Source organism: Crinia signifera, chromosome 4 (genome assembly GCF_055691185.1).
Source record: "Crinia signifera chromosome 4, ASM5569118v1, whole genome shotgun sequence".
Lineage (NCBI taxonomy): Eukaryota > Metazoa > Chordata > Amphibia > Anura > Myobatrachidae > Crinia > Crinia signifera.
This window is the reverse complement of record NC_139220.1, coordinates 35773962-35792371: the sequence shown is the minus strand read 5'-3', so window position 1 is coordinate 35792371 and position 18410 is coordinate 35773962. Positions and strand designations below refer to the sequence as shown.

General features: G+C 47.0%; 1 protein-coding gene across 4 annotated transcripts in view; it reads left to right on the top strand.

The window, feature by feature from the left end:
- TNIP1 (TNFAIP3 interacting protein 1) overlaps positions 1–18410 on the top strand; it is a 74807-nt gene that overhangs the window by 14575 nt on the left and 41822 nt on the right. For 3 of the 4 annotated variants that reach the window (XM_083181569.1, XM_083181571.1, XM_083181568.1), the window contains exons 2-4: positions 11232–11370; positions 14996–15133; positions 18046–18146. In XM_083181569.1, coding sequence (XP_083037695.1) covers positions 11271–11370; positions 14996–15133; positions 18046–18146 — 339 coding nt within the window. In that variant the 5' untranslated portion in view covers positions 11232–11270. Of the gene's footprint in view, positions 1–6476; positions 6577–11231; positions 11371–14995; positions 15134–18045; positions 18147–18410 lie in introns of those variants that run through there. The other variant, XM_083181570.1, reaches the window with a different exon arrangement.

Below are 18410 nucleotides of genomic sequence, written 5' to 3'. Positions count from 1 at the left end.
GTGAATAGAAAACTGCCCCCCGGTGACAGAAAGTGAAAACGCCTTGTACAAAGTCTGCAGATGAAATATGAAAATATCGCAGTTCGCTATTTGCCCGCAAAACCATACACCATTCACAGACCATCATTTGATTTTTGCGGTCTGTGCAAATCTGAGTAAGTCTGACTCTACCGGTCATCAGCATCTGAGACAGGACGATCAAGGTCAAGGGACTCTCCCTTAAAACATTTGGGCATTGTTGCATGTTTTCTTACCCTCCGGGTACATCCCCCAAAACGGCGGCTTCCTGTCAGTCAACCCCCAGTCCACTTTACGTTTACAAACACATGCCTTTTCTGTTGCTATCCAGACTTGTGCATGTATGCTACGATGCATTCGGACGACATGGTGAAATTAATGTCCGCACTTAAGGGGACACAACTTTTTGTAACTTTTTTTTTTGTAACTTTTTCATACTCCTTTTTCATATCATTCATGTAGACTAGTGTTCCCGCTAGGCTGTTTTAGCGGGGCGCTGCGCCCTGCCCGATTTTTAAAGGGCAAAATGCACCCTGCCCCTACAGGCAGCACCCCAGCTAAAACAGCTTCACAGGGAAGCCCAGCGCCGCCGTAGACAGCGATGCCCGGCGCTTCCCTGGCAGCACAGCGACTTTGGAGGGGCCGGGCCTGCCGCCTTTGGTGATGGCGGTGGCTGGGCCCGCCCCCTTTGATGACGTCGCGGCCCTGGCATGCCCCTCTTGTGACGTTGACGGCCCGGGACCGCTCCCCAGCTGTGGCATCGGTGTGCCCCGTATGCCCCCCGCCGCCCTGCCTGCTCTAAATGCTAGAGTGAACACTATAGACTACGAGTGGGTCTAGAACCTGCGGGGGTAGTAGCTTTTCCACTAATTTGCCTTTTTTTATGATTCAACATGCAGAATGAAACCCAAAAAGAAAATGTTTCTACTTTTTTTTTCAAAATGTCGACCTTTTGTAACTGTCAACCTATCAGGATCCCATTTACATGTCAACAAATTTGCCCTGTCTGCTGTGTGCATGTCGAACATATGGGGTCGACCTTAGGTCTCGGATTATTACGTCATCCCTATATAAATATGTTACTGCCCCAGTGGTGACTGCGTACAGCGCCCAGGCCACTGGAGCAGCCAGCAGTATCTTACACCCAAAGCAACAGTTCCTCTGTGTCAGTGTTGCTGGAGAGGGAACCATTGCTCCCAGTGTTACCATCACAAGTTTTTACAGCCACACGCCCATCGGCCTGTTCTGTGTATTGGAGAAGCGGCACGCCCGGGAATTCCCCGCTTCCGCTTGCCGCAATCACTCACTGATCTGTGACAGTCTACTAATTTATCTTGTGTATCTAGCCGCGGGGACAGATGGTGATAAACCGGGCACGTGACTTAGAGGATAGCACCTTCTGCACTGTGAATTCTAGATATTGATCCCATCACGGGGGGAAATCCCTAAATAAAGGTTTTCTAAGAAGAAGTGAAACTGATATTGGGTTATGTGCTTATTACTTTTTATGCTTTACTATTCAGTAATGAAATTGAAATTGAAAAATGCGGTACTTATGTAGTTTCACGGCGCCACCGCGCGCATAGTCTGTGTTTGAAACTTGGCAGTTTGCGAGACTCTGTGTTTAACTGTACGCGTGCCACTCTAGCTGTTCTCAGAGCAGCGCGTGGCTGCTTTCCATATGTAATGTACGTTATCAGTGTAGCGCTGGCAGCAGCAGCGCGCGCTGACAAGTCATTGTGGTACTTGTAGTTCCACAGTGAAATAGACAGTCCTGCACACCGCTGACAACGGGGGCATGTAAACTGGACACCCCGGCACACCGCTAACGTACGGGGCTTCTAAACTAGACACCCCGGCACACGCTAAAATGTAGACGCTTTAGCGTCTAAATCCAGACTCCCTGCACCCCGGCAAACGCTAAAATTTAGACCCTAAAGCGTCTAAATCCAGACTCCCTGGAAAGCGCTAAGAAGGGGGCATCTAAAAGTAGACGCTAAAGCGTCTGAATTTAGTTGGGTATAGGGGTGCACTGTGCAAAACACTTAAACCTGTTCACAATGACACTAGTCAACGTAACAGCTGTCGAACTTGTTAATTCCACTAACCACGCCACCCCGAAGTGTGGCGAGCGGACGCGGTATGTGTCCGACCGACCTTTTCATACCCCAACTATCCACGTCGGCGTGGAGTTAATTTTATAAACTGTGGCGAGCGCAGCGAGCCACCGAGCCCAAAGCGTGGCGAGCGGACGCATATACCTGTGAAGTAATCCGCGTGCGCTCGCCACGCTTCGGGCTCGCTGCGCTCGCCACACTTTTTAAAATCAACTCCACGCCAACGTGGATAGTGGGGGTATGAAAAGGTCGGTCGGACGCGTACCGCGACCGCGACCGCTCGCCACACTTCGGGGTGGCGTGGATAGTGGAATTAATAAGGTCGACAGCTGTAACGTCGACTAGTGTCATTGTGAACAGTTTTAAGAGTGTTTTGCACAGTGCACCCCTATGTACCCCTACACCCTACTAAATTCAGACGCTTTAGCGTTTAAATCTAGATGCCCCCTTCTTAGCGGTTTCCAGGGAGTCTGGATTTAGACGTTTTAGCGTCTAAATTTTAGCGTGTGCCGGGGTGTGTAGTTTAGAAGCCCCGTACGTTAGCGGTGTGCCAGGGTGTCCAGTTTACATGCCCCCGTTGTCAGCGGTGTGCAGGACTGTCTATTTCACTGTGGAACTACAAGTACCACAATGACCTGTCACGTTACACTGATAACGTACATTAAATATGTAAAGCAGGCACGCGCTGTGCTGCGAACATCTAGAGCGGCACGCGCACAGTTAAACACAGAGTCTGGCAAGCTGCCAAGTTTCAAACACAGACTGTGCGCGCGGTGGCGCCATGAAACTACACAAGTACCAAAAATGCTTTATGTAGAGCTGCCAGTACCCTTCACAGTAATATACAGTATATACATGACTTATTATTTATGCTGTTTTACAGAACAAGAAAGAGTATGTATGTATGTATGTATGTACTAGTTGAAAGCCTGTCAAAATGGCGGCTTCTACAATGTACTTTCACTTTGAGCTGTGCCAGTTTTTAGCCCACAAACTCTTGATCCTACCTCCAGTACCTATCTTCTCCTACCTCCAATCTCTGTCTTCACAGCTCCCTTTCTCCATATACGGCAAGTTTGAAACCGAACAGCTAGGACAATACAATATTTCCATGCGTTTTGAACTAGATCCCATCGCATGCAATTTGTATGCAATGCGATCCGAAGCTAGTTCAAAAAGCAGGGACTGCACGGACTTTATGTGCTGTATGATGGGATGCCCGCGGGAGCGCGCATCGCACGGCACCCTGTACGTGCACCTTTAGTATGTCAAGAGGCCTCTAGTGGTCCTTCACCTTATATATATTTATTTGTTTGTTGTTTACATATATATATACAAAAGCTTCAAAAGCTAGTCTGCTCCCTTCTGTGTTTGTGTTTTTAATATTGTATTTTAAAATTGTAAGCTCCACTTGGGCAGGGACTGATGTGAATGTTCAAATATTCTCTGTAAAGCGCTGCAGAATATGTGTGCGCTATATAAGAAACTGTTAATAAATAAATGTGTGAGAAAGAGATGTAGTTTCACTCTCTGACAGCAGATGGCAGTGTTTCAGAGACTCACGTACACTAGTCATTGGTGAGGGAACTATACAAAAAGCACTAATCATCAGCACTCACAATTCCTAGATTTGTTACCACATTGTTTAAATAAAAATCACACACCCTACACTCACTAAATTAACTAACAATAACAACAGTGGCAATTTATTTCCTGTATTGATCAATGCATTTATGCCTCCTTACCGCAGTATTCTGCAGGTCCTACACTATTGATCAAAATAATTACCATAAACATTGCTATTACACACACACACACAGATAGATAGATAGATAGATAGATAGAGTGGGCCAAACAAGTCGTGATTAGCTCACATTCTGTTGTTGCTGCGAAATGCGTCACTATACAGCAACAGTGCTGGGATTGGTTAATGCACTCACTTTTTCACACTCCACATGATCCTCCAAACCTCCAAACCACCCCTCTCACACACACACACACACACACACATATTCTACTCCACCTCTACCAGGCAACCCCAGATAAAAAGTTGACAACCATATTCCATCTACCAACAGTTTTCTGGTGCACCTGTTGTTATCTGTCTTTTTTGACAGGAATTTCACCTTCATCCCTGCAAGTGCTATATTTCACTAGGACTGGTACAAAATTTTGCGTTTCTTTAACGTAAATCTGTGATTGCAGCAGTGTTCTGCAGACCTTTTGCATTTATTACTCATTCTGCGGAAGGGACCTACAGTTTGCATTGGGGATTGGGGGAGAAATATTTAATCCTTGCTACAGGACACTGATTTTACACACAACCTGCAGATAGACTCTGCCGAGCACGTATTCAATTGCAGGTGAAAGAAAAACGCAACTCTTCTGTTGAAGGAGAGACAATCTGTTGCAGTGAGTTCTATAGAAGTTACTGCAGATATTTTTCCCATGTTTACAGCAAGTTCCATTTTTCATAAAATCTTTTTTTTTTTTTCTGTTTTGTTTTGTTTTTTTCTTAGGAAATATTGTCAGAACTTCTGCACCTCTTATAAATAGGTAGGAAGTTAGAGGTTTTCATTTAGCCTAATTAGTCCAATAATTAGATCAGAGAACAGCACCCGCCACTGGATCACCAACTTCTCCTGCGGCCGGTGTAATGGCCCCCATACACTAGTCCGACTTGTCCTTAGTCGGACCAGTTTGCCCTTGAAAGACCCCCGGCAGCTCCCCGGGAGGCTGCTTACGATTTGGCACTTGATGTGCCAAATTATACATGCAATAAATCGCATGTGATTTATTTCATGTATATCCCTGGGGAGCCTTCAGCAGCAGGGGATGGGCAGCAGGGTCCCTGCATCACGTGGCAGGCAGCAGGGTCCCTGCGGCGGATGGGAACTGAGTAGCGCTATTCGCAGAGAACTGAGATTCAGCCAATCAGCGTCCGGGCAGTGTTTTCAAATTCAGCAGCGCTTCCCGCACCACCGCCCAGCGAATAGCGCTACTCAGTTTCCATCCGTCGCTTGGACCCCCCTCCCCCCTCTTCAGATCCTAACACTCTAGGAAGCTGCCTAATGTTAAAGCTGTCCCTGGGCCAGGGGAAGGAAGGAGTCCACTCCTGGGATGGATGAAGATGCTGATGCTGGTGCTCACACTCACACAGGGGGATCTTGTGCAGGTCACAGCCCAAAGCCACTCGGGAAGAGAATGTCCATAAAATAAACGGGTGTGGATTATTAGACAGTCAGCAGGTCGACCAGGCTATTGCTCATCACATGAAAAGGGTCGACGTTGAAAAATAAGATTGACACCATTAAAATGTCCACATAGGGAAATATCGGCACAGGGTTCTCGTGAGTTTTTGTTGTCTATGTCGACATGGAAACCATATTAGTGTACCGAGTCCCCTCAATGCGCTCGGCACACAATTATATTCTCATTCATTGCCCAATTGGATCATAAAGTAAGAACAAGAATCATGAAAAACTCATGTCAACATTCCCATGTGTTGACTATTAGCGTGTCGACCCTTTGTCAGTGTCGACCTAGGTATGTGAGATACGTGGAATGATATGTGCACGTGCCGGCAGAGATGACGCAGCCTGCGCGGACAGTAATGTTAGCAGTTTTCAGTTATTTATCTCAGTGAAACAATAGTATAAATATAATAGCTGATACTTTATCTCTCTCCCTATACTTTATCTCTCCCAGCCAGCAGTTTGTAAACTGACACAAGCCCCAGGCTCTGATAAATACCCCCCCCATCATTTTGTTATCTGAGACTGGAGCATTAAATATGTAATATTGGAGAACACACAAGTATTTACTAATGACAAGGGCTTTATTTTTGTGTAGTCGTCTCACACTTAACCTTTCAGTAACAGCCTATTAAATACACCTTGTGGCAGGAGAACCAGCCCAGGCAGGGGATTCCCAGGTTACTCCGGGTAGGATATCCTCTGGACATTCCTTAGGAGTGGTGGATTCTTATTCCATTCCTCATGGTATGACACATTGTCCTGGGTCTGATCTGCACCCTGTGTTTATATTTTGATGCAGGGGTGTAACAGAACCTTGGCCCTGATTCAGCTTACCGAGCACTTAAGATGCTGCCCTGCCAATTAACCGACCCACCGCCGCCGAATTCCCTCAGAAACCTGCAAGGGGGTGTGTAACGAGAACACGTCCCCTTGCATGAGCTGCTAGCAGAAGAATTCACTTGATGGTCTGCCTTCCCAAATAAGTCAGTCTCCTCTGACTTTATTTGCGAGCGCTGGGACGAAGGAAGGATGGGCAGCTGATGTCATGTGATGTCAGCCACCCGCCCTCGTCAGGCATCGGCCTGCCTGTGTATCCATGGGGACGCCCTGCGTTGTCATGGGGATGCCCATTAAACGCTGGATGTGGATATGGAGAGAGGGAGCTGTGAAGACAGAGACTGGAGGTAGGAGCAGATAGGGACAGGGGGTTGGGAGGTGAGTTTGTGGGCTAAAAACTGTCACAGCTCAAAGTGAAAGTACATTGCAGAAGGCATCATTTTGATGGATTTTTAACTAGTAAATGTAGGCTAAATACCAGCACAATAATTTGTTTGATTTGAACAACATAACAGTAATATCAGCGCCAGCAGCTGTCCACACTTGAATGGAGCAACACTTGAATTACTCAGTCAGGGGTAGGGATGCCAATCCCGGAGCATTTTTTCAATGCTCCGGGATTGCTCAATCCTGGGATTGGCATCCCTAGTTGTGTTAGGTATGTCTCATACACATTCCCACACTGGCCGACCCGCACATTTACTTACATTAGCAGGCGGGCGGGAGTGAGTTTGGAGGTGCACGGTGCCTCCGGGCAAGTGCACCTCCTAATTAGCAGACAGCAGCCAGAGAAGAGGCGGGCAGGTGGGCGGAGGAGAAGTGGCGGCGGGCGCGGAGGAGAGTGGAAGGGGGCGGGCACAGGAGAAGAGGCTGCATCAGAGTGGGCAGTGTGGCATGACCTCTACTGTCATGCTATGCAGGCCGCACGCCCGGGTCGGGGTTCGGGAACAGCCGGGCAGCGTCTTAGAGGGTGCTCAGACGCTGCCAGGCATGCGCAGTATAATACTGAAATTTTGGGATTGGATACTCCAATCCCAGGATTGAAATCCCAGACTTTTGGGGGCCAAATCCCAGGACCCCGCCGATCCCGGGATTGGCCACCCTAGTCAAGGGCCATCTAGAGGCCGATGACACACACTACAGATTAATTCCCCCATAAGAGTTAGGAGCAGTGTCAGTCTTTTATTACATAGGACAAGTTAAATGCCCATCAGCAAGAAGGACACGAGGGCTGGATTATAAAGGGGGGGGGGGTGCGATTTATAAGGAGCTGCCGGGTATCTAGAAGTCCTGCTGCTGGGAGGCAGGGCTCTGTCACTCTATGTGTGTGTGTGTGTGTGTGTGTGTGTGTGTGACTGTAGCCTTTTATACAGATGCTGTATATCTGTAATAGGCAGGCTATAATAATGCTACATTATATAGTAGTAGTAGTTTGTTTATTTATAAGGCACCACAAAGTGTCCGCAGCGCCGTACATAGCAAACAAAAAACTAATTACAAGATAACGTACAGGGTGTGGTGATAAAATACAGCATAAATAGGGGTATAGCTGGTAGAACTAAAATCAGCATCAGTTCTGAAGTAGGTGCGGAAATTGTCAAGGAGACTGAAGATGAAGTAGAGGAAGGGAAGAACAGGACAGGAGCACAGGTGAGGTAATGAAGTAGGGTGAGTACGTGAGGAAGGAGAACCCTACTCATAAGACATAACAGACTAAAAGGAGGTGGGTGGACGAACGAAAAACAATAGGATAAGTAGGAACAGATGGAGGGGTAGGGTAGGAAGGATAGGAGGAACGAAAGAGGTTAGGAGGAGGAGGGATAGGCTAGTCGGAAGAAGTGGGTTTTGAGGGAGCGCTTGAAGGAGGTAAGGGAATCAGAAAGCCTGATAGGTGGCGGGAGGTTGTTCCAGTGCAGGGGGGCAGCGCGAGAGAAGTCTTGGACACAGGAGTGGGAGGAGGTGATTAGGTGAGAGGTCAGTCGGCGGTCAGCGGTGGAGGGAAGAGGACAGGAGGGAGTGTGGATAGAGATCAGAGAAGAGAGGTAAGGAGGGTGGAGGAGGAGAGAGCCTTGTAGGTGGTGGTGAGGAGTTTAAAGAGAATTCAGAAAGGAATGGGGAGCCAGTGAAGAGATAGACAGAGGGGGAGTACTGGTGCTCTCTCACTCCTTAGCACCCTCTCGCCATATGCAGAAAGTGTGACAGTCAGTATTTCCGGTACTTGTGAGTTATCCGGGCTGCCGATTTTGTCCTTAAGTTAAGGACACCCGACCGACGCGATGCCCGCGATTTAGCCCCAAATCGGGGGCATCGAGTCGGTCGTGGCCGTTATAAGGGGCCGCGACGCGATGCCCACGATTTCCTATACACAGTAATGTTAAAAGACACGATGGACCCGATTTCCCATAGACAGTAATGTTAAAAGACGCGATGGACCCGATTTCCCATAGACAGCAATGTTAAAATAAAATGACAATATGAAATTGTCCAATATGTTTTAAAAAAAAATGTTTCATGGCCCCCCACCACCGTTAACGCCACCCCGCTATTGACGCCAACCCGAAGCGTGGCGAGCGCAGCGAGCCCGCGAGGGGCGGCGGTACGCGTCCTCCGACCTTTTCATGCCCTACTATCCACTAGGGCGTGGAGTGAGAATAGAATAGTGTGGCGAGCGCAGCGAGCCACCGAGCCCGAAGCGTGGCGAGCGCAGCGAGGGGACGCGGACACCTGTGAAGCCCGCAAGGGCACGCGGATACCTGTGAAGGTGTCCGCGTCCCCTCGCGGGGCTCGCTGCGCTCGCCACGCTTCGGGCTCGGTGGCTCGCTGCGCTCGCCACACTATTCTATTCTCACTCCACGCCCTAGTGGATAGTAGGGCATGAAACGGTCGGAGGACGCGTACCGCCGCCCCTCGCGGGCTCGCTGTGCTCGCCACGCTTCGGGTTGGCGTCAATAGCGGGGTGGCGTTAACGGTGGTGGGGGGCCATGAAACATTTTTTTTAAAAACATATTGGCCAATTTCATATTGTCATTTTATTTTAACATTGTTGTCTATGGGAAATCGGGTCCATCGCGTCTTTTAATATTACTGTCTATGGGAAATCGGGTCGGAAATCGGGTCCATCGTGTCTTTTAACATTACTGTCTATGGGAAATCGTGGGCATCGCGTCGCGGCTCCTTATAACGGCCACGACCGACGCGATGCCCACGATTTCGGGCGCGATGAAAAAATCGGCAGCCCGGATAACTCACAAGTACCGTATTTCCAATGAATTGGTCACCGGCTGTAACCTCTCCCTGCGTTATCACTTTAAGCTGTGACAGAATGCAGTGGCCAATAAACTGAAATGCAGAACTATGGTAAAGAAATTCCTGCCTGTGACAAATGCGACACCAGTGTGTGTCTGCAGGGCCGGACTTGCCACTACGCCTGTGAGGAACGGCCTAGGGGCAGCACATATTACGGAAGGTCACAGAGTGAGGGACCTTCTGACCAGGCTGGCAGCAGCATGAGATGGCCGAACGGCACCAGCATGGCCGAGTGGGCAGCAGTGAGTGACGAGCGGTGCCACCCCAACATGCACATGAATAATTGTCAGTCCCTCTGCCCATAGGCTCCGCCGTGAGGCTCGCTGGCTCAGGCTGAGCTGAGCCACTGCCGTCCGGTGCCCATTGGAATACACACAGCCTATAGGCTGCTGTATATAGTATGGGCGTGCAGGGGCGGGGTCAGCTGAGCCAACAGTCAAAATGTCGACACCATAATGTCATAATTTCTACTTGGTCCTCCGCCTGTTCTTCATATTCCCTTATATATGTTTTGGTGGCAATTTTCTTGCTTTTGGTCCACTAGCTACACCAGATTTCGACATGTTTTTTCCTTGTCATTCTAGTGGTTACTTTTATTATTGATGTTCTCTTTATATATTGTGAAACCCAACAACAGTTCTGCGTTATGCTTGTTTTTTTCTGTTGTTTTTGTTTTTTACTTGTCTGGTTGTGTGGGATTCTGGGAGCTGGGACACTCTGTATCTACTCTTATTGTTGTATGTGATATATAAAATCATCAGACTATATAAAAATATATGGCAACATAGTACAATATATATTTGCGCAATTTCTAAAGTCACAAATAGTATATAATAATGCCATGTCCCCTTTAGCATATGTCGCTGTATATACTGTGCCACCTTTATTATCTATTTTATTTTTTCTATATTGCCTAATGTACAAATTAACACCCCAGAAAAAATGGAAAAATTCATGTCAAACTTTTCCAAGTTTAGCTTTTGTTTGTATTGAGCTTTTCCCATGTCAACCGTTTGGGTTCGGCATAGACACTGTTGACCTAATTACTATTCTCCCCACCTCCCATGGAAAAGGCAGCCTCTTTTTGAATCCAAGATGGCGGATACTGGTGTATTCAAATAGAGCCGTTTCACAGCAGCCAGTATTCAAATGAGGTTGCCTCTTTTCAAGGATAGATGTGAGCAGGAGATCGGCGGCGGTATCTGTGTCTTACCTCTTGCCCTCAACCTGCACACGTTTATGGGCTGGTTCCAGTTGCTAGATATGCAGTGTCTAGATAGTCAGTCAATATGCAATAGGTCAACACCGGGTGATGTCACTCAACGATATCGTTCAGTGTGTATGCCCTATATCACAGGTTCCCAAACTAGGTCCCCAGGGCCCCACACAGTGTATGTTTTCCAGGTCTCAACACAGATTCCATTAAAATAAATATTTCCACCTGTGGATATTTTAAAATGTGTCAGTGAGTAATTAATTCCCCTGTGCACCTGACCTAGAAAACGTGACCTGTGTGGGGTCCTGAGGACCGAGTTTGAGAACCACTGCCTTATATTATTCGGCCGGGATATTGCTGGTAAGCACTAACGGTACCGCTCATAGAGTGTAACTTATAGTGCGGACACATCAGTAGATGATAAAAGGCAGCAAGATGGTTTCAGAATCGCTGAATGACTTTTGATGTTCTCTTTTCTAGGGCTGTTGGATCACAGATGGTTGTATGTGGAGCTGATGAATGGAAGGCAGAAGTCCCTATAGAATATACGATCCTGGCGGAACCACCTCCAATCGTCTCTCTGCACTGAGGGAAAGCATGGAAGGAATCCTGAGCCTGGGTAAATGAAGCATATCGTATAAGCGGGTGTGACGATCATCTGTTATAGAAGGTGTTGCATAATGGCCCAATTAGTTGGAGCGTCCCAATGCAGACCGGGCTTGTTTCTGAGGAGTATCCACATAGGGGGTTATTCTAGTCCATTCTTTCTGACAAAATCCTTCTTAGATGGACAAAACCATGTGCACTGCAGGTGGGGCAGATGTAACTTGTGCAGAGAGAGTTAGATTTGGGTGGGGTTTTTCTTCAAAGTGAGATCTATATTGAAGTGTAAAATCATGCAGTCAGTATTTTCCCTGCACAGAAACAAAATAACTCACCCAAATCTAATTCACTCTGCACATGTTACATCTGCCCCCCTGCAGTGCACATGGTTTTGTCCATCTAAGAAGGATTTTGTCAGAAAGAATGAACTAGAATAAACCCCATAGTGACGTACATATCCACCTGTCACTAGCTGCAGGCTCCTGATTGCTGGTGCCTCATAGGATAATTACATCTGCCGTTGCTAACTAGCCCTTCTGATTGGCTGTCCAGTTACTCTTCATTGATTGCGCACATGTTATACAAATATTTTTTATGACCATTCCTCACTGAAGCACTGCGGTGCCTCCCACCTCCCCTCTGCAATAGGGCTGAAAAGCATGCGCTGAGCCGTGATTGGAGGAGCTCGGCACATGCTCCTGTGAGCCGCAGAACACTGGGGGTCTCACAGCAGGGCCCTGTTTGTGACTAATCGCTGCCCTGCCTCCTGTGTCTCCATAGCTCCTGCTTCTCCATGCCCCCTCTCTGTGCATTCTCTCTCTCTCTACTGTGGACGTTGTGTAATGGGCACTACAGCAGGCACTGTGTGTTTAAGTGGCACTACTGCTGGCATTTATGTATACGGGGCCCTGCTATTGTGGGTATTATGTGTTTAAGTGGCACTACTATGGGCGTTATGTATAAGTTGCGTTCTGTTTAAGAGGTGCTACTTCTGTGGGCATTATGTGTATAAGGGGCACTACTGTGGGCTTTGTGTATAAGGGGCACTACTGTGGGCTTTGTGTATAAGGCACACTACTACGTGCCTTATACGTGCCCCTGATTCACAATACATGTGGTGTATTGTGAATAAGGGCCACTATGTGCGGTGTAATATGAATAAGATTTTCTACTGTACGGTTCAATTGAACTGGTGGTATTATTGTGTAGCCATGCCCCTTCCTTATGATACAACATCCTTTTATTGCATCCTTTAGCGCTGCTGTCCCTTTATTGGATATGGGAGGGCACAAAGTTATAGTTTGCAGGGGGACCCCGTACATTTTAGCACTGGCTCTGATCCCACCCTTATTGGTTGTACCTTGTTTTGCCTGATTCTTTTTACTTAATTTCTCTTTAAGCCTCTGGGGGCTTTCTGGTGTCTTCAGTTGCCCTTCTTCCGCCGACCAGTCACCAGTGTGTCCTTGACCAGGTGACCGCACATTTGTCCTATTGTGTAACTGCAGCTACTTTAAGGGAGTTGTGTATGTTTGCATCCGTCTGTGTTGTTTGTTCTTTAAGTAAGGCTCAGTGTTGGGCACTGTGCATGTAAGGTCCTATATGACCTCATTTTTTATCAGCGGTCAGTTGTATTATATAGAATATCCAGTGTTAGCTGATGATAAAACATGGGATCGTCAGGTTACCCTGGATCCCTAGGGTCACGGGTCCTGTTTTGACCAATAAAACAGCTTCTAATTGAATACCGCAATAATGACCATCGGTCATAAAATGTGATATCAAGCCATTTCTATCAGCCAAAAATAGGTTGCATCTAGTTGGACCCCGACCCAAACAGCAATGGAGAATCCCTTTGCTGCATAATCCTTGACTTGTGTTATTTGTGGTCCATTGTGCGTCAGGAGCTATTTCTGCAGAACGTGTGAGACACTTGGAATGAACAGATGGAATAAAATGATAGCCACAAGCGGGGTTTCCATCACGGCCTGACACACGTAGAATGGAGACGTGGTTATCCTGAAGTGCTTTCATTTTAACTGGAAATTATCTCTATGCTCTGAGCTTCATAAAGGACCGGATTCAGGGGTGGACGATGCTGTATCTGCACCAGCGCCCTCTGCTGATTTGCAGGTGCAAATGCTGGTGTCTCCGCTCCCCCTTGTGCACTAGCGAGCGTCAGGAAATGCAGGCACTTTAACACCCAAGTTTCTGTGCCACTGTATACAGTAGAACGATGTGGGGGGGGGGGGGGGTTCTGTTTATGTTCTTCAGGCCACCTCCCAGAGACCCATCGCTTTGCCTCTACGTTCTCATACCAGCTCTCCCATATGCAGTAGCGCAGTGTAGCGAACGCTACAGAGTTTTGCACGCACTGCTGGAATTTTTCAAAACTTTTCGCGCATTATCAAATAATCGCTGAACTGCTCAAACATCAGGATTGTGCAAAGTTAGCGTCCAACGCTGAAGCGCGGTGAGCAAAGCATGTCGCATGTCCTTCAATATAAAAAGATTGGTTTTAGAATGGAATGATAATGAAATAATCATGGACAGAGCTCCACAGGTTCTACGCTGTCCCCAGCACCTGCTAATAGGAGTGTGGTCCCGTGTAGCAGTACATCGCTGTGATCTCCAAATTTGTTCTTTTGAAGATCCTAATTACAAGGGACAGTCTAATGGCCCCCATACACAACGCTATTTGGACTCATTCTGGCGCATCGGGTCGTGAAACGGCCCAAATTGCCAGCGTATGACATCCGATCAGATGTCGGACGGGATGCCAATAAGATAAATCGTATGTGCAGCCTTCAGCGGCACATCTGCAGATATATCTACAGAGGGATCGGCAAGTATGTTCTACATACTGTACTCGCTGCCAGACCCATCGTGGTGCGCCCGCCCAGCATCTCCTGTTGCGGCTGTATGGGTAGTCGGTAGGTCACCTGTGGACTTACACATCTTTAGATATATCGGGCATCGGCTGTGTTGCACAGCCGTTGCCCGATATATCTGTGAATGGTGCCATTCACAGATATATCAATGGTACATGCTGACCGATGGTCTGTCGATATATCGGCCGTTCAGTCGAATGTGCCAGTGTGTACGCACATTGAGGTTGAATTTTATTTTAACCTTTCCTTCTGGACATGTCTCAGATATTCAATGCTGAGTAACCGCACAGTAAAATTCCCTTCACTGCATGTGGAGGATGATTTTGCCAATTCATTCAGTGTCTGTGGACCTTAGTAAGAGGAAGTATTTTGAATGCAAGGACCAGCATGGCAAGAAGCCACATTCCCTAACCTGGTCATGCTGGGCATTGCAGTACTCCCACGCCTGCTGTAATAGTATGCATGGAAACTGGTTTATATTTTTTCAACTAAAACATAGAGAGAGTTGCTTCAACATCATGGAAAACAGGAAAAAAGCATCTGTGACCCAGATGGTATTCGTTATTCCAGGGCGATGTCTGCAATGCAGGTGGGGGGAATAGATTATCTTTTACACCCGCAGTAAATTTAGTTTCTTTTCTCCTCATGCACTTTCTCTTTCCATTCTCCTCATGGCCTAGTTATTAGAAGCAGCCTGGCCCCTCCCTCTCACTCATCACCACACGCTGTGACCCTCTTCTGTCTGTGTCTTAGGTGAGCTGCTGGAGGAATCACAGAATGTGGCCCTCAACCTCCGACAGAAAGCAGAAGCTCTGGTGAAGGACAACCAGGACTTACAGTCCACGTCTGCTCCTGATCCGTGTGCAGCATGCCCTAACCTGATGGACACAGGTGAGTCTTCACTGTGCAACAGCAGTTATGGAAGTGTGCAGTGAGCAACAGATGTAAATGTGCAACAGCTGCACCAAGCAAATAGCTTTTACTACATTTTATGTAACAAGAGTACTTAACGTGGGCAATAGAATATCGCTGTAGTATAATCTAAAGGTGCCCATATACTGGTCCCATTTTGGATGATTTTACCGGATCCGACGGATCGGGCCGATATATCAGGTAAAATCGTCCCAAATCAGAGGTTTTTCACATCGGATCCAATGCGGGTTCCTGTGCGTATCAGAACCTGGAGAACTTTGCTCAAGATCAATCGGAATCGGACCATCGGCAGCACACCGTGGGTGCTTTTTAGCACCTGCGATGTATCGCATGCGATTTCCATTGAACTCCATTGAGTTATTTTACATGCGATGAATTACATGCAATTTATTGCATGTAAATATGGCACATCACGTGGCAAGTCGGAAGAAGCCCTCCCGGAGGAGTTCCTGGGGGAGTTAAAAAGAAAACAGGTCCGTTGTGCCTCTGACAAGTTGGACCTGTGTATGGGCACCTTTAGGGTACCTGGCAATCAGAGTAACCACAAGTATACCTAAAACTGTACTTAAAGATCTTATACTTCCAGCCATTTACTAAGAGTAATATTTTATTTATATTACACCTATTTCAACATATTGTCGGAAATTCCCTGTGGCATTCCGCCCAAAGCCCCAATTTGTTTTAAGGCAAAACCGCTGTCCTAGCGCTGCCCACAGTCCGCAGGCTGTTATATTGGGTATGGGTCCTCGGGTCAACATAATTTAGGTTGCCATACATTGGGTCGACCACCGAAAGTCGATAGTGCTTACGTCGACACCTGGAATAGATTGGGTTGGAAGGTCAACAGTCGACCTTCCAACCCTGTCGACCTTAGCCATGACACTGAGAAACTTGCTGAAGACTCATTTGAATCCAAATGACATTAAAAACCAGGAAATTGCACCTGAACCATCTTCTGCACAGTATGGATGCTGACGACTGTAAGATTCTGAGCTGCTGCATCCCTGTCTTTCAGTCTTGTTTTATTACTGTGTCTGTTCCCAGTTGTTGGGTTATGGGTAGTAGTTTATCTGAAATGTGACACTCCGCTAAATATACAGATGTGTCCTCACACGTCTTTGCGGCAAACAACACATCTTAGCACATAAGGTTCCGTGAGACTCCGCGTCAGTGTCAGGCGTCTTTTTTTTTATTGCTGAGACACAATAGAACTAGCACATGCCAGAAGACTGCGCTGATTCATTTGATATGTGATAATTGTATACCTGCTTGCGACTGAGTCTCTGAATCTGCCTACAAAGTGCAACGGTGCAGCAGCCGCAACTTTTTTTCATTACCAGTTTTTTGCTTAATACACAGACTCAGTCGCTCACCGGTACACAAGCGTCACATGTCAAAGTAATCAGCACAGTCTCCTGTGCACCTGTAATTCTAGGAGGCAGTGCTAGGTGATAATGAGTATGCCTAAGTAGATATCACCTAAAGAACTTATTATTATTTTTTTCTGGTTTGTACAGACCGTTATTTTTTTTCTATTGTACTAAAGCAATGGTGCACAGCTGTAGTCATTACTAACTGTCACATTCCCCAGATCACCCAGCTGGTGCACAGCTGTAGTCATTACTAACTGTCACATTCCCCAGATCACCCAGCTGGTGCCCAACTGTAGTCATTACTAACTGTCACATTCCCCAGATCACCCAGCTGGTGCCCAACTGTAGTCATTACTAACTGTCACATTCCCCAGATCACCCAGCTAGTGCACAGCTGTAGTCATTACTAACTGTCACATTCCCCAGATCACCCAGCTGGTGCACAGCTGTAGTCATTACTAACTGTCACATTCCCCAGATCACCCAGCTGGTGCACAGCTGTAGTCATTACTAACTGTCACATTCCCCAGATCAACCAGCTGGTGCACAGCTGTAGTCACTACTGTCACATTCCCCAGATCACCCAGTTGGTGCACAGCTGTAGTCAATACTAACTGTCACATTGACAAACCTGCTGCAGTCATTCCTACTATAGATCCACAGGTGGCCTGAGACACAGGAACTGTTGGTAGATTTTGAGGACAAGTTTGGCCACCCCTGTACTAAGGGGCAATTCAATTTTAAGGGATGTCTGCAAATTGTCTTTGATAGTGGTCAGGCATCATGGAAGTGCCTATTAAATTTGGTGTTGTTGGGGTAAAATATTCCTCACTGATGAAAATGCCAAACACTACTATGGAACATCGCACAGAAGCATTCTGCCTGAAGGACAATCTAGAGACCGGTATAGGACAGATGGATTTAAACCCCTAGGCCAGGGTCCATTCAGTAGCAAAGGTTACTGTTTTATCAGGCTGTAGCTAGGTTAGTTATTAGCCTGTTAGTTAGGTTTAGGTGGAGAGTTGTGTCGAGGCTTTTAGGGGTTGCAGTGAACGTGTCCTTCTTAAATGTATTTAACTGGACACATTATTATTATAATTATAATTCTATGGTTATGGTTTTCCTGCCCAATACGTAAGCCCCAAAAGTGCGGGGTGTGGATTGCCAAAGAAAACTGGCCTGTGGGGGCCTAAGCGAGAGTGATTAGCGATAACCAAGCCACTCCCTCTTTTCGTGTTCAATTGAAAAAGAGCAGGTGTATGCAAAAGGGATGTGACAATTGTGCAGGCATACCACCAGGGGGTGCTCAGGAGGGGGGCAGGATGTGTTTTGTATGTAGCCTGAATATTGACTTAAATATTAATAAAATGCAGAAAAATAAGGCTTTGCTGTATGTGACTTGTGCTTATGTATTATTTGCATTGAATTGTTTTCATTGCCACCTTTTCTTTTTTTACTTTGTCCCAATTAATTGTGCTCTTTTGAAACATATTCCAGTTCAGGAACCGGCAGAGGATTTCCTGCGTGTGGAGATGCCGGACGTGAAGAATGCAGGGTTTGATGGTAACTTCAAGAACAACCATAAAACGCCACCGAGTGTAAGTACGTCGCAGCGCGCTGTCTGTGCGCAGCAGCCCCTGTGTGCTCAGAAACCGCGCTAATGGGAATGTGGCCGGTGATTCGTTAGTGACTTGTGTTTCTAATAATATCACCATTCTAAGGTTTGTGTTTGTTTAATTCTCCACTGTCAGGGGTCTGTGGTAGCAAAGGGAAGACCCAGTTCAGGGGAGGTGTAGAGCAGGCTAGAGATGTGACAAAGGGTCTCACCTGAAGACAGACAAAAGGATTCGCCTCCTGAAATT